A 17,019-nucleotide genomic window follows, 5' to 3' on the forward strand; every position below is an offset into this window, starting at 1 on the left:
AAATAGCTTTCAGACAAATTCCCGGCATTGATTCATGCAAATAGTTTCTCTGTTTGGCTGAGTTTCCGTGGCTCACTTTGATTACTTTCGATTTACTTTGGACAAAATTAACGAAAATTGAAAAGTTAATGTCTGCATTTACTTCTTGAAAGAAAGAGATAGCTGAGAGGTACGAGGATATACAAGGAACATTCATGATAGAAAATACAAACAAAACATTACTCTCTTTTTAAAAAACATCATTTAATGTCTTAAAGTGGAATATAAAATACTGGTAACTCCTTCAGGATTATATCTTTTTGCTTCAAGGAACTAAATCTTCTTTCACGATTGTTCGAAGAAGTGATCCATTTCATCTTCGTATATCACAAATGCATTGTTTGTTTTCAATATATACACACGCATTATCACATCACTCTAAGATATCCAAGTAATATCTTTTACCAACTAAGTAAATTACACTTATTGTCTGACCACTTTATTGCCTGGGAATTCTGATGATAATCAAATACACACACTGGGATAGGACACTTTCCTCATTTGAGAATAAATACACATATAAATTAGAACATAGTAGCAACTTCCATTATCACTGATTTAGGATTCTCTCCAGTAATGTTTTGCTAATGATATCTTATATACTGTGCTACATACATAGTTGTCTGTTCGAGACATAAAGGTATATGGATTGTGATAAACAAAAATAAGACAACTAAAGAGCAATGTGTCAATAAGGAAATTAGTAACATATGACATTCTCAACATGCCTATAGACAGAGAGGCCATTAAGAGTTTTTTCCACTACAATGGGAAAAAGTTTTAAAGACATTCATCTTACTCATGTGTAAGAGGTGGCTGATTGACTGGCCTGTATGTACATATCTTATTGATTATACATATCTAACTTAGTATATAACATGTTCATATGTTTCACAGCACTTTACAGTCAGTTGTAGTGTTGTCATGATGTTTTCTGTGTGTTTGTGGGCTGAGGTAGCCTCTTCTTTCACGTACTCTTCCTTCGTTCAATCTCAACGGCAATTTCTAATGCCTTGCTTGGTCCTTTTTTTTGGAAGAGAATTTCAATGCCGTATTGTGAAATGCCTCTTGTTTCCGGGATGAACAGAAAGACGAAGAGAACTCCGAAAAGACACACTCCACCATACAACCACATGGTTCCCTGCAAGTGGATTGTGTCCAGGAGGTTAAAGAAGGTTTTGGTAACTGCGAAAGCACTCAGCCAGCTGATGGCTCCAGTCAATGAACTGGCAATACTGCGATGACGTTGAGGAACCAACTCCCCAATCATGATACCTGAAATAGGACCGAGTCCCATTGAGTTGGCAACGATGTAAATTACGATGGTGACCAGCGGGAGCCAGCCTAGAGTCGCGTGGGTCCCGTCTGCATCCTCCTGGAAGTACAGGTAGCATCCGAGGCCCACCAGGGCTCCCGCCATGACGAACTGAGACACCATGAGCAAGATACGCCGGCCCAATTTGTCCAGTACGGCGCAGGCGGCTATGGTAGCCAACACTTGAACCACACCCGTGATCACCACTCCGACCGTGGACTTCAGGGGAGACTTGCTGGCCTTGAAGATCTCATCGGTGTAAGATAGGATGGCTCTGAACCCGCAGAACCGGCTTAGGATCCTCACCATGGCAGTTAGGAACACTGGCTTGAGGAGCTCGAACTGCGACAATTCTTTCAATCTGTCCACGAGCGAAGGACCCTTCTCGCACCTTAATAGTTCCTGGTACTCTCCCGTGATGTCGTAGTCAGGTCCTCGAAGCCACTGAAGCGCTCGACAAGCCTCCTCGATCTTGTCCTTCGCGACGAGGTAGCTGGGCGTTTCCGGAAGCACCCACGGGAGAAGCAGGGCCGGGAAGGTGATGCAGGCTCCAAAGACTGCCAGCATCTCCCACTGAAGACAGGAACCGGCAGCGTAGGCCAAGAGGATGCCGATGTTGAACATGACGACCGGGATGCACCCGATGGCACCTCTCCAGTTGGCGTGCGAAGTCTCGCAGACGTACAGCTGAGCAGCGTCGCATATGATTCCCATCAACACCCCGAACACCAAGCAGGCGGCGTAGATCATCCAAATATTCTGAGCGAAGACTATGAGAAGCCAGGACACCAGGAGGGGCATCGATGCCACCCACAGTGCCCTCTTCCTCCCTGTGGAGATGCTGGGCCCCGCTAGTAAGCCTCCAACCAAGGCCCCCAGCATCCCTAGACTCGCCACCCAGGAGCTTTGGTCCTCTGTGATGGAGATTCTGGATGTGCTGTCCATGAGTGAAGGGATCGCTGGGGTGACGAAGCCGACGCTCGCGCCGCTGGCAAGGCTTGACCAGCAAGCCAAGGAAGCGGCCACAACCTGCAAAGCAACAAGAGAAGTTCATCAGTGGGTCAACCTATATGATATGATATGATATGATATGATTTATTTCATTCCTTTGACCATTGTACAGTGGTTGTTTTCCACACATGGTATGGAACATGTCAGCACATTACAGTTAATAATTATCTTCAAATAGGTACAAGTATGAAGATATTATACATAACATTTAAAAAACATTGATTACATTATAATTGATTCTCCTTGTTCTTGCTGTTAGTTGCAAAGTTTACATTAATTTACATACATATAATAGATAAAATCAATACATACATATACATGTCCTAGGAGTTCATTTAGGATGTGACAATTTGCAATTTATTGTCAGGTACTCTTTAACAGAATAAAACAATGATCTAATACGAGGGGGTGCTGAAAAGTTCGTAGCCCAACCCAGAAGGAGTGCACGTGGAATGATGAAACTTTATAGTTTTAAGGAACATATCTTGGCATGTACACATGCAAATTTTCATATTAATAACGGAATTGGTATTGTGGTTTTCAGGCCCCGGAAGTGATCATGTGTGCCCAGCCAGCGATTTTCACAAACATCGAGATCAGAGCCGTCATCAAATTTTTGTTCCACCAAGGAAAGTCGTCAAAGCAAATTCATGAGGAAATCAGTGGAACACTACAGAACTATCCTCCATCATATGCAGTTGTTAAGAAGTGGGTGGCACATTTTAAACGTGACGATTTTTCAACAGATGATGCTCCACGTGCAGGAAGATCAAAAACAGTGACTGTCCCCAAAATCATGGATGAAATGCATGACCTTATTCTTGAAAATCGCAGAATCTCAGCAAAACGTGTGGCAGAGATTATGGGCATTTCTTGGGAACGCGTTGGTACCATAATTCATAATGACTTGGACATGCGCAAGCTCTCGGCAAAATGGGTTCCCAAAAATCTGTCAGCAGATCAAAAGCGTGAAAGAGTGAGGACATCGAGGGAAGTCATTGCACATCTTGAACGCAATACCGACCAATTTCTGTCACGAATATTAACCATGGATGAAACATGGTTCTACCACTACGATCCTGAAACGAAACAACAGTCAATGGAGTGGCGGCACTCAGGTTCCCCTTGCCCCAAGAAGTTCAAGATGCAGAAGTCGGCTGGGAAAGTGTTTGCAACATTCTTCTGGCATAAGGATGGAGTTGTACTCGTAGACTACCTGCCCAAGGGTCAGACATTTAATGCAGAGTATTACTCTGCATTACTCACAAAATTGAAAGACAAATTGAAAGTGGAACTCCGCGGAAAAATGAAGAAAGGAATTCTGTTCCTGCAGGACAATGCCAATGTCCATCGAGCACTGCAAACACAACTGACATTGCATGATCTAGGGTTTCAATGTCTAGATCATCCCCCTTATTCCCCAGATCTAGCTCCGTCAGACTATTTCCTATTCCCCAAACTCAAACAACACTTGAAAGGACGCCATTTTGGATCTGATAAGGAGGTGATAAGCGCTACGGAACAGTGGTGTGTTGAACAACCTTCAGAATTTTTTTTCACTGGTCTGCAAAAATTGGAGCACCATGCAAGGAAGTGTATTGCACTTCGGGGGGAGTATGTAGAATAACTGTAAAATTTCATCATTCCATGTGCACTCCTTCTGGGTTGGGCTACGAACTTTTCAGCACCCCCTCGTAGGTATTTTTTTACATACTTTTTATATGAGGTAGCTGATTGTATTATTTTTATGTCACTTGGAAGGTTATTGAAACAGTGAACAGCCATGTATTTAGGTCCTTTCTCAAATAATGTGGTGTTGTGTGATGGTATTGTGAGGTTGCTGCCATTCCTTGTATAATATTTATGTGAGGAGTTGTTACATTTGAAGGAATCTAAGTCAGTTTTTACATACATCAGCAGATGAAGTATATACAAGCATGGTGAGGGTAATATGCCTAAATTTTTAAACAGTCTTCTGCAGGGTGTATTTCTCTTATCTCCTGCTATTATTCTGACAATTTTCTTTTGCAGCACAAAAATGTTATTACTATTAGTGGAATTTCCCCAGAAGATTATACCGTATGTTAATAAAGATTGAAACATGGTGTAATGTAGTATTTTCAATGTTTCTAAGTTTGATATTGTTTTCAGTGTATTAATGCCAAATATAATTTTACCTAGTTTTGCGGAGAGGTGATCTATGTGTGGGTCCCATTTTAAGCTTTCATGAATCCATACTTCCAGGAATTTGACTGTTTTAAAGTGATTTACTGTCATATTACCTAATGTAGCATTTGGTTCATTTATCATTTTATTCCTTGTGTGATGGAAATTGACAGCCACAGTTTTGCTGCTGTTTAATACTAAATTATTGTCAGAAAACCATTTGCTGAGTTTGATTGTTACATGTTTGATATTAGAGTTAAGGGTTTGTTCCTTACCACCGGTGATGGCTACACTTGTATCATCTGCATAAAGAGTCGTTTTTGCTGAATTTAAATTTATTGGCAAATCATTAATATATATATTAAGAAGAGTAATGGTCCAATAATAGAACCTTGTGGAACTCCACTTGATATTGTGCAGGGTTTTGAGACAAAGCTAGATTGCACACCGTCATCCTTTCTGTGTATAATCTGGACTATTTGCATACGATTGCTAAGATAGGATGTGAGCCAACATTGTGCGATGCCTCTTATGCCATAATGTTTTATTTTTTGTAATAGTTTTTCATGGGGTACTAGGTCGAAGGCTTTTGTTAGATCTAGAAAGAGTCCCGTGCATTGTCCCGTTTTGTCTAATGTTTCTCTTATATATTCCAAATATTGAAACACAGCAGATTCAGTTTATTTCCCTTTGCGGAAGCCATGCTGAGTATTTGAAATAAGTTGTTGTTTTTCTAAAAATGATGCAATTCGATTGTTCATGGTAGCTTCTAAAATTTTCGAGAATGGGGAGAGGAGAGATATTGGTCTGTAGTTGGTTAAGTTGTTTCTATCTCCTTTCTTGTATATTGGAATTACTTTTGCTTCCTTCAGCTTTTGTGGAAAAACTCCTGTGGTGAAGGACAAATTGATTATGTGGCACAGTGGGATTGCTATATATTCTTTGCATTGTTTGACAACATAAGTGGGGATTTCATCTACACTACACGACCAAGTAGGTCAGAGTTTCTGTACGATTTTTTCAACCTCCATAGTAGTTGCTGGATGCAAGTACATTGTTTTGGTGCACGTTCCTAATTTCTTTAAGTTGTTTGTGTTGTGACTGGTACTAGTGTTGGGGGTGGAGTACATTTTCGCAACATTTGCATAGTATTCATTTAATAATGTTGCAACTTCGAGAGGTTCCTTTACAGTCTCAGAATTATGTTGTAGTGCAATATTCTTTTCTTTTGCTGCCTCCATGTAGCTCTGTGTTTACAATTTGCCACATTGTTTTAGTTTTATTTTCGGAATTTATGATGGTATTCTCATTGTGCATTTGCTTAGCCTTTTTTATTATTTTCCTATAGATTGACTTGTACTTGTGGAAATATGTTTCAAAATCAGCTGTGGCATCTCCATCTTTTCTGATTCTGCTTAGATATCTCATTCTTTCACTAGATTTAATAATTCCAGGTGTTATCCAGTGGTTCTTTTGGGTTGCTGAAGTTCTAACTTGTTTCTTGGGAAAAGCTATTTCGAAATAATAAGTGAACGTTTTTAGAAATGACTTATATGCTTCATCTGTATCATTGGACTCATGAATATCACTCCACGTTTCTTTGCTTAATAAATAATGAAAATAATTAATATTTTGTTTGCTGAATGACCTTCTGCTTACAACTTGTGTTTCATTTTTGGTACTGTGTTTTGGATTAGTCACTGTGGTCACAGTATTCCAATTTTGAATTAATTGCTCGCTCGAGCACAGAAGTGTGGTTTACTTTCGTTGTTGTCTAGATATTTATGACAGAAAATAGCTTGAGGTGCAACGAAGCTATCACAGAAATCTAAAAACTGTGAAAGTAAACTTCACGAAGATTCATTTGAATGCTCTAGAAGGAATTCTAATAATAATAGTGACGCAACAGCCGTTGAGGACCAGGTTCTACCTACCGACATGCTCGCCGACTACGTGGGTGCTCCGGGGCTCAAGCACCCACATAAATAATCTTGTGGGTGCGCCGCACCCACAAGATTTTTAGTTTGATAAAAACAATAAAATAAATATTTCTCACTTGCCATTTTAAAAAAATAATAAGCAATTAAAACATTGAGATGGGACAGACTTTGATAAAGACAAGCTAACAGTAGACTCCACTACAGATCTGACCTAACAATAGCGTCACCCCTCGAAAATGAATAAGAAAGCCATTAATGTCAATTAACGGGTCTATTGTTAGGTCAGATCTGTAGTGGAGTCTATTGCTAACATTTCACAGGGACATGTTTCTAGTTGTGTGCAGAACGAACAAAGAAAAATTGGCCAACTTGTCAGACATTACAAATATTTTAAGTAGAGAAAACAGTGGTCCCATGCGTGAAATGCTCACAGAATTTGTGAAGTTTGTACGGGTGATTTTAATTATACCTGTTACATCTTGTACCTCTGAGCGGTCATTTTCAGCACTTAGACGATTGAAAACGTTTTTGCGGTCAACAATGACCCAAAAAAGATTGAATGATTTGGCAATTTTGCATGTTCATAAAGAAATGACTAAAAATATTGACATTACCAAAATTGCAAACAAATTCATGAGTGCAAATGACGTAAGAAGGAATGTGTTTTATATTTAAAGTTAACATGTCATAATTATTATTATTATTATTTGGTACATAAAGTTAGTCATTTTGTAGTTTCTGTTCACAACAAAATCCTTGCATAGTTCATTCTGCAATACAATTAAAATTATTTGCATTTATGAAGATTTTTCACTTTAATTTGTATGATGTGGTATTTTCTTTTAGTAACGTGTTGATAATATCATTGCCTCTTGCAATCATTGTGCATGTAAGTTGTTTAAAGTATACAATACTTGATAATTAGAGATCTAATCGCCATTGATGTGCACCCACAGAAATTTTGGAAAGTCGGCGCCCTTGCCTACCGACTGCGGGTCTCACTCCCATATGCCTCAGCAGAGGTGGACGATCCTACTACAAGTTACGGGGTACCGTTTGGTCAGCAAGACGAGCCCCCAGTGGCAGTAGGTTACGCTACACATTCGCAGCTCCCCAAGACTGAAGACAAGGCTGTGGTGTCTCGTGAAGCTTTTTCTGCTCATCACTTCACCCAATAACTACAATGATCCTTCTTTTGGTACACGCAGGATATGTATTATTGTAGAAATTTCATTGAAAATCATGGGCTCCACCAGGACTTGAAATGAGCCTATTGTGTCATTGCTCTACCAACTGAGCTACAGGTAGACATATTTTTTCCCCTTCCCCTCAAGGCAGGCTTGCCAACTAAAGAATAACATTTCTGGATATTTCTTTACAACCTTCAAACCCTTCAATTTAAACATGGATGATACATACAGGTTTGTATACCTGTCGTGCAACAGCCCGTGAGGGTGAGGACCTATCTACCGATTGCCGGCTTCACTTCCACATTCTAAGGCAGAAGATCATCCAACCAATTACGGGGTGACGTGTGGTCAGCACGACGAACCCCCAGTCGTTGTTGGTTTTCATGCTACACATTCGTGTCTCCCAAATTTCCTCACATACTGGCCGAAATATCAGGAGAAAAGTTTTTACGCTTCCTCAGGAGACTCGAACTATTGCAGGTCCAGACCAAAGCATGACGTGTTAGACACGCACACGGCGGGGGATTGAAGGAGTTCAAACCAGATTTAATTGATGGGAATTTGGATTATCGTCTAAAATTTTATGGTGGCGTTCATAAAAAAGTTGGGGGGGTGCTGGGGGATGTTGGGGGTGTAACTTATAAATCACTGTGCGGGTCCCGTTATGGCACAGTGTACTAGTAGCCTGCCTACAACATTGTCATTTTATTTTCAGAAGGAAGGAATATAGGAATTCGATTTACGAGAAAACAAATTTGTCTGACTATGATAAGGCGCTGTACTATGATATTCGTCATGAATCACGTCATTCTTTATTCATGGCTCCAAGTGGCAATGCCGCTTTCTTAGAAGTTTCGTGTTTTCTCGGCAGATGACGCTAAACAATAACATAAGCTCCTGCCATCTCACCTGCACAGCGGAAGACGGCAGCTCGTATTACACGATATGACGTGCAAATTTTCATCGTTCAAGATTTTTCATGATGGTATAAAAGACCTAACAATCATAGGCGTCAAATTCGGGGGAGAGGGTGTTGTAGGTAGGGAGGCATGCGAAGTGGCTATCCGAGGTTCTTTTGTCCTTGGATATGTCCGACAGGTCCGCAGCCAGGCAGGGCAACTGCCATCACCCCCCTCTGGCACTGCTTTCAGCCCCCCCCTGACATTAGGTAAAACTATTTTGTATAATTTGTTTGCAGTGAAGAGTGAACACACACACAGCTCACAACTTTAAGGGTAAATCCATAGAACATGAACAGCAGCTATTACATTCGCTCATCTTGTTTACAAGCTCAAGTATAAGTAGATGAAGTGTATTTAGAATTGATTGATTGTTTTAAGTCAATTTTATGCACAGGAAGGCTAACTGTGCATAAAAGGCTAAACTGGACCTACAGTTTAAAGTGGGATCCGAACCACTGTGTCATGTGCCTCCACCGGGTTTCGAACCCGGGAACCCTTGATTACAAGGCGACGACGTTACCGCTACGCCATCGGAGAGGCCCAGTGTATTTAGAAGATTATCTAGACTTTGTAAGTTCTTTCATAGGGGAACTTCTTTATCTGTACCTTTACTGTCTGTTGCGACTTCCCGTTTAGACAGAAATCTGTGACTTTGATGTCATCATGTAAATTCCCTTCGCATCTGCATCAAAGATCAAAAGCTCCGAAGTTTTGGGAACGAAGGGGATTTTCATTGCTTCGGGGGGGGGGGGTGGAATGTAGGTCCTGTAGGCACTGTGATTGAATATATTATAGCTAGTGCTTTTGTGTGTGTGTGGGGGGGGGTGCGCGAGCGATATAAATATCTATATCATTTAATATAGTGTGGAGTGTGTAAGGGATGATTTCAGTATCAATCAATTTACATTTCAAGAGATGTTTTAAAAGATGAAAATTTAGTATTTGTAAGATATTTATAAATTATATAACTTAATGACCCCCGCACACACACACACACACATAATTTACCTTAATTTAATACTGTTATTTTTTAAAAAAAATGGAGTTGGTTTACAAAGCTTCCCCTTGATATCCCGTGAGCCCCCCTCCCCCCCTGGAGATCAATTCTAGTTACGGGCCTGTGTCCTATATCTTGGACTTATGTCCGGCTTCCGGGACAAAATTTGAAAGACATCTAAGTTCTCTGAGTTCAGAATCTGTTTCTTTATCACTTGATTGCTAATAATTATTTTTTTCAAAATTCACATTTTTATTTGAGAAAAAAATTATGCTGATTGAACAATAAAATCTGGCTTTCAATACATTTCACACGTTCCTAATTAGACAATAGTTTTAATACAAAGGTACATATGTACACTTGGCAATTGAATACAGTAAAAGCCTATAGCGTTAAAAAAAAAAAAAGAAGATGATTGTTAACCTTGAATGAAGAAGCAAAACTTACTTTTCACTTGGAAACTCATAATTCAATAAAAGGTAGGTAGGTATGTATTTGGCCGCATCCTTTTGAATTAGCAGATGTGCAAAATAAAACAAAACAAAAATTTTCGCCGTTTTCCGTGACAGTACAAATTCTATCATTGTCATTGAATATATAGGCTCTATACACATATACACAATGCAAATGTACCTGTTGATAGCTAAAGATAAATACGATTTGAGTTGAGACTCATTCAACTGCTAAATCTGTTATTTGCTTTTCTTGCTCTGGAAGCAAAAACTGTGATGAAATTCGCAAAGAATGTAGATAAACTTAAGCCAAATTTACTTCATTTTAAGATATCGTGTAGGAAAGACTTGAGATGTAAGAACAGATGAAAGTCGCTAGGAGCGAGGTCTTTCCTTGGCGGTCAACACTTCAACAATGACGACGAGCTGAAAAAAACTGTTTCCAACTGGTTGAAGACACAAGCGGCAAATTTCTATGAAGAAGGTATACAAAAACTTGTGCCACGCTATGACAAATGCCTGCAAAATTTCGGCAGTTATGTGGAAAAGTAGTTTAAGAGTTGTAGAATTTAGTGCAATAAATAACTTTTCTGTATCTGTACACAATTTAATTTTATTACCAAACGGAACTTACTTTCTGGACGTGCGTATATAACATGATTGTAATTTATCGTAGCATATTGTATAAACAGTTTCTTACAAATTAGTAACTTTCAAACTCAATTTCGTTAATAAACAATCTATTCGATATTTTCATAGCAACAGCGTTTGAAGTGGAAATTTATAGTTGGGGATGTATGTCGCTTCTAGGGTTTATCTGAAGAGATGCTCCTATGGTTTAGCATGGTGACAATGAGACAGCTAGGGGGATACTTTACAAAAATGTTGCTATCTGGAGGATACCATCCCCCGCAAACCCCCCCCCCACTTCGAGCACTGTGTAGCAATCTGTCTGCATATAATGTACTTAAATATGTTTTATTCGCATAGTAAAATATAGAGGATATTCTTCTTAGATTAAAAGAATAAGACAAATTTATCAAAATTTTACAAAACCTAATATCCTCATGGTACAGAAAAATTGGGAGAGGAGTACACATCGAGTGGTTAAAAGAAACTGAGAGACAGAGTGGAGGAAAAAGGAAAGAGAAACACACAAGTGAGAGAAATTGTGGAAACGATACAGAAAAAGAGATTGAAGACCAGAAATCAATTAAGAGAAAGGTTTGAAGAAATAAAGGAAAAAGACACAGAGAGGCAGGTAACACTAAGCCCCGCGACAGGTTAAGTTTGCAGCAACATTTCACACATGTAGACCCAAACGTGCGCGCAGAATATAGTTCCGCTGCAATACTGCCGATTTTCTTTCTGCCTGTGACATGACAGCTCAACGGTTGAGGTAAGATTGACACAGGAAATGCTGAGCGCCGTTCTCGCGTGGATAAATACATAAAACTTGCTGCAAACTTAACCTGTCGCGAGGCTTAGCAGGGAATGACTGCTAGAAATAAACACAGAAGGCATAGACGGAAAGGAAAACAGAGGGTATATAGGAAAAAAGAAGTACGAAGAGAATCAAGCGTGGGAAACATAAAGAGAGAGAGAGAGGCTCTCACACAATGTCTACTATAGAAAACTTTCTGGCGCCCTCACCTGAGGTAGGAGTCGTGGTTTGGAGGTCTCTATCAGTTCGTTCGTACTGCTGCTGGACTTGACATTTGCCCAAGACGGGATCTCCTTCTCTTCGTCACCTGGCAAGACCCCTATGGTCAACTCTGCGCTCTGGAGGCTCAGGTTGCTCACGTACAACTTCGAGATGGCTGAGGAGAGACGAGAGAATGTTCGTTTGTAAGGTGATTGCTATAAAACTTAAAGCGCCGTTGTCACAAAGGCACTTTCTTTAAATAGGTTATTTTGCCCTCGAGGATGGAAATTTTTACCTCTGTAAAACCACCGTCTCATCAATTCTTTGGAAGTCACAGTTTCTTTTTTCGAGAAACAGTAACTGAAACTTGTTACTTTTTGAAATTCATTACTGTACCTCAGTTATTTTACAAGTAACTAGTATAGTGACAAAGTTTTGAGTTACTTTACGTTGTAGCATGGAAAAACATTTTCTTCAGCTAGATTTCTGGCATATCATGAACCAAATATAGGTATGTCTGAAAGAATGAGAGACTTCGTGACTATCAAAATTGTGAGAAAAATGTTATACTTTTATCGCCAAAATCGTCACTGAATTCGCACCAAGGTCGTTTATTTTAGAACAGCAGCATAATTTGGAGACTAACTTTGTGGGGAGAGATAAGTTGTGCTCCCTAAACCCCGCCAAGTTACATTTTTTTATGTTTTAGAAGCCTAACTATCATCCTGAACATGCAAGAGAAGAGATACTTAATTCAACAGTAAATAGCAAAATTATGGTTTGTTAAAATGACGGGGAAGTTTACTCTTTTTTTACAAAATGAATAAAAAACAAAGATCATAATGAAGTATTTTTATCTTGATTCTTATTACCTCTGTACTTTATATTAAGATATATATATTAAGTTAATTATACTTTAATGAAAATTAATGTTATTAGCTCCATGTCGTCAGTGAAAAAGAACAGATCACTTAGCTATGATTCATGATGAAGCATGTTTTAGGAGCTATATTTTGTATAGAATAAAGTAATTTAGTTACTTTCCAAAATAATTAATTGTAATTGAGTTATATTTTGGATGAAGTAACTTGAATTCATTTATTTTAAGAAATAACTTTCCTAACACAATTGGCTGAAAACTGTTTCATTTCCTGTCTTACGCTGAAATGAAATTGGTTATGTCCAGAGAGGATAATAATAATAATAATAATAATAACATAGTAGACAATATAAACATAACCCAAGAATTGTGTTTGCAGTTCTAAAATCTTACTCTCTTCCTCCGAGAGACATTGAAATCAACCTACTATTGTCCTTCATTGTTTGTTCATTCCTCATGGTCCTTTGTCAGTTCATGATTCGTGGCTCCGTGGCAGAGGCGCTGAACGTTGTCCCCAAGAAAGTATTTACAGTCGTCCAAGCCAACATGCGATAGATTATCTGCAAGGAGAAAGGGTTGCTACACAAATTCTCCACTTAAATAAATTATATACGTGTTCTGTACAAAAATAAGTTTGTTTTTCAAGTCCACTTTATGCTCTGATAGGCTAATCGAGACTTGATCTACAGTTTAAAGTGGCACCCGAACCACCAAGGCAAAACATCAGCCTCCACAATACTCGATGAGCTGACTGCGTGTCACCAAGCACAAACCTTTTGGAAGGTACTGAACTAACAGATCTCTTACGCGACGGAATTTGTTAATTATTATTTTTGTGTACGGAACAATGAATATATAATATAGTTTTCCTTGGCGTTATTATAAGAGCGTCAAGAAAGACAAAATTATAAATGGCTTACCTTTTCCCAAAGGATGATCAAACAGTCCGTGTGAATAGTTTCTCTGTTCTGATCAAAATGCTGGACAAGAAACCCTACTTCAAATTTTAGACTTTTATAACGAATAATTTAAGGAAAATATTTACTGACGCAATATTTCCAGTATCAGTTTGAAGATTTTCCGATTAAGAGAGTTAAATTTACTTCACATGGTAGGTGTACAAGGAAAATCGCCTTTCTATTCAGTCTATGGTATTTCCATATTTTTACGTTGAAAACCCTAATAAATCAAAACAAGTTTCCTCAAAGATGTGTAATCGTATTTGTAACATAAGAGAGATAATAAATTGTGTAAACAAACATATTTACTTGAAGCTTATCAGATGAAGAATAGGACATGGTTAGAAATCCCATTTTGAATGCATGCAAACGTTTCTACTGAAAAGAAGATAAAAATTTCCAGTTTTTCTTCGTATGGTCATAGTCTGACGCTATTCAAGATAGAACTGTTTTCGTTAGATATTTGAATTGCTTCGTTTCGAGACAAATTTAACGCTATTTATTTTGTAGAAAGAGTTACCAAAACAAGGAAGTGCAGGCTTTAAAAACTGCTTGTAAATTATAGTGTTCAAATGCAGATAAACAGACAGAGAGAGGAAGAAAGAGAAAGCGAAAGAAAGCAAAGTCACTGAGAGACAGAGAGAAAACAATAAAAGAAAGAGAGGAAAAGAGAGACGGAGAGAGAGGGAGAAATAGAATTGAAGAAAAAGAAAGAGGAGATAGAGAAAAATAAAGGAGGACAGGAATGAAGAGAAAATTGTGAAAGACGCACAACAATGGAAACAGTGGAAGAAAGGTAGAGAGAGAAACAAAGAAAAACGAACGGGATGGAGGAACAGAGGAAGAAAGAAAGAAAAATAAGGAAACAAAGCAGGGGAAAATAGAATCCTGACAGCCATGATGAACGATTAATGTAGATCTCACCAGATAATATTTCGTGTATCTGTGAAGTGAGTTCACCCAAACAAGTTTGGCGATGTAATTGACTGCCAAAAAGAAAAAAAAGCGTGAGTTATTATTAGCCCATTTATCGATAAAGGAATTTTATTCGTGATGGCTTTGGGCCGAGATAGCGCGTGCCTGCAGACGGCGCGGCACGTCGGGGATGCCGGCAATTTCGACCCGTGATGTCCCGCTTATTATTACCACAGACTGTGTTATTACGCACATATCTTTAGCATGCAGACAATTATATTGATATTGAATAACGAGTACTAACCTGTGGCTAATCTGGACTGAACCTACAGTTTGATGGCGCAGTGGCAGTGGTAGAGTCATCGGCTTGTAATCAAAGGGGCCAGTGTTCCATACCCGGTTGAGGCACATGGTGGTTCGAATCCCACTTTACACTCTAGGTCCAGTCCCGATTAGTCTTACTGTGCATAAAGTGAACTTAAAACACCAAATAAATAAATGAACCTACAGTTTAAAGTGCGATCTGAACCACCGTGCAATATGCCTCCACCGGGTATCCGTAATCCCTTGACAAGACGATACCGTTACCACTACGCCATCGGGGAGGCCACAAGCTATTATAGAAACAATATCACGTTGTTTTGGAGAGAGACACAGAGAATGAAAGCGGGACATCTCAAATCAAACGAAATTCATCACCTTTTTAAATACAGATATTGTTTTCATTATTTAATTGTAGTATCTACATTTTTCTTAGGACACATTAATGAGTGTCCAGGCAATCCTAGCACTCTAGTCCACCCCTTCCTGCGCACGTCGACGGCCATAAAGGGAACACAACAAAATGTTATTGACAAGAACGATATTTCTTCTTGACATCCTAAGTAAATTTTCTTTCTGATTTTATTGAAACACGTGAGTTATGACAGATTCTTTAGAAATGTAAGGTTCCATCTACAACGCATAAAAATTCCCCAAAGTTTGTCTCTTCCTTTTTATATTCTTTCCTTCTTGAATCGTTAGGCTATATGGAGGAGTCAGAAGTTGACATGATTTTATTATGAAAAATACATTCAAATACACATGTTCATATACTTTTAGTGGTTATCATTACCTTAGAATAATATTCCTAAGTTAAAATCGGTCAAAAGGAAACAAAATCATTGCTTGCTTGCCCAGGGCCGCCGTTAAGAAGGGGTGTGCGAGTGCGACTCCGCACAGGGCCTCGCGCTTCCGAATCGTTATTCATTAATTTCTTGTGCAAGTGTTATCACATTTGAATAGAGGGGAAGAAGATAAATGTTATTGTCGTGAGAGAACAATTTCCGCCACAACAAAGTTGGATTTTCCTGTTACGTCTGACACGTACCTTGGTGGAATCCTGGAAATATGCAGGAACTACATTAATGGACTCAGTATCTGGCAACATCGAAAATTAAAAGTTGTCAGCGCGAGTGATGCTGTCAGAGTTAAGGAAAGATTGATTTTCTCCTATTTTTACACAAAAGTAGGTAAGCATAGGTATCGATAGCATACTTCATCTACACAGAACAATATGTTTATTCCACTATTTGTTCATTTCGGTTGGTCATCAATTCACTAGGTGTTTCGCAACTGTAAATATTGCAACGTAATTACGTTCGATATGACAGGACATACTAACATGATGTTGTAACACATTATGTATGTACTTTGCGTGGTCTGTAAGGTTATTTGACACTTGGTTCCAGCCTATGTTGAAAGCTGGGAAATTTTGAGGTTCTCCTAAGGATTGAGAAGCCAGAAACATGTGTTTACGAAGTTAACAGACATATAAGTATGAGAAACATTACGTTTTTTGCACAACGTACCTTTAATTTCGGTGTTTTAAATTTTCGTTATTTCACTTAATGTCACTTATAAGTTACATCGCTCGCGCGATTTCATAAAGGATTGGTCAGTAGAGAAATAAATATTATTTGTTGTAGAGAGATTTATTGAACCCATCTCAGTGATAACCACACCTGACCTTTTCCCTAGCATCCTCCAAATTTCCTCAGTACCCCGTAAACTTTTCACAACGGCTTCAATTTTAGCCTTACTCCCCCCTTAAAAAATCTTACCCCAGATGGAAAATTCTGTTGAATTCCACCTATAACTGCCTAACCTACTTACTATAGGAATTTCTTACTTATTATTTTGATAGACATAACTTAATGCCTCAAGTGATCAAGAAAGTGTGGGGCGTTACCACCACACCCCCTATACGCCTTCATGGCGTGGTGCTATGCACAGGGGAGCACTTTACCTTTTTTACCTTTTTTGCCAATTGTGTAATTTCAAAATCATTATGATACACATCACCAGCTTTTGTGATTACTTTTCGTTCATGTACCAATTTTTAACATGCTGTTCCTCTGATGTGAGGTCAGGTTGATGCTTGTAGCATTAATATGCCTGTGTTGTAAATTTTGAGCTGGTTATTATTGTTAGGTTTGATTGCTTTGGCATTTCAGCACTTTTTTTCATCTCTTACATACACATACACCTTATTTTCCATGTGAAAAAT

General features: G+C 38.8%; 2 protein-coding genes across 3 annotated transcripts in view; one reads left to right on the forward strand and one right to left on the reverse strand.

Annotated features, from left to right (window-relative positions):
• Window positions 1-262: 262 nt before the first annotated feature.
• Window positions 263-17,019, reverse strand: part of LOC145988549 (facilitated trehalose transporter Tret1-like) — a 96,595-nt gene continuing 79,838 nt past the window's right edge. For both annotated transcript variants that reach the window (XM_083123481.1, XM_083123482.1), the window contains exons 2-4: window positions 13,025-13,157; window positions 11,726-11,892; window positions 263-2,383 (exon numbers count right to left, since the gene is read on the reverse strand). In XM_083123481.1, coding sequence (XP_082979607.1) covers window positions 1,007-2,383; window positions 11,726-11,892; window positions 13,025-13,055 — 1,575 coding nt within the window. In that variant the 5' untranslated portion in view covers window positions 13,056-13,157 and the 3' untranslated portion in view covers window positions 263-1,006. The remainder of the gene's footprint in view (window positions 2,384-11,725; window positions 11,893-13,024; window positions 13,158-17,019) is intronic.
• Window positions 15,912-17,019, forward strand: part of mip40 (Myb-interacting protein 40) — a 128,388-nt gene continuing 127,280 nt past the window's right edge. Inside the window, exon 1 of the mRNA XM_083123483.1 lies at window positions 15,912-15,982. The gene's annotated coding sequence lies outside the window, so the exon portion shown is untranslated. The remainder of the gene's footprint in view (window positions 15,983-17,019) is intronic.

This window comes from Lepisma saccharinum, chromosome 6 (assembly GCF_977018435.1).
Source record: "Lepisma saccharinum chromosome 6, izLepSacc3.1, whole genome shotgun sequence".
Lineage (NCBI taxonomy): Eukaryota > Metazoa > Arthropoda > Insecta > Zygentoma > Lepismatidae > Lepisma > Lepisma saccharinum.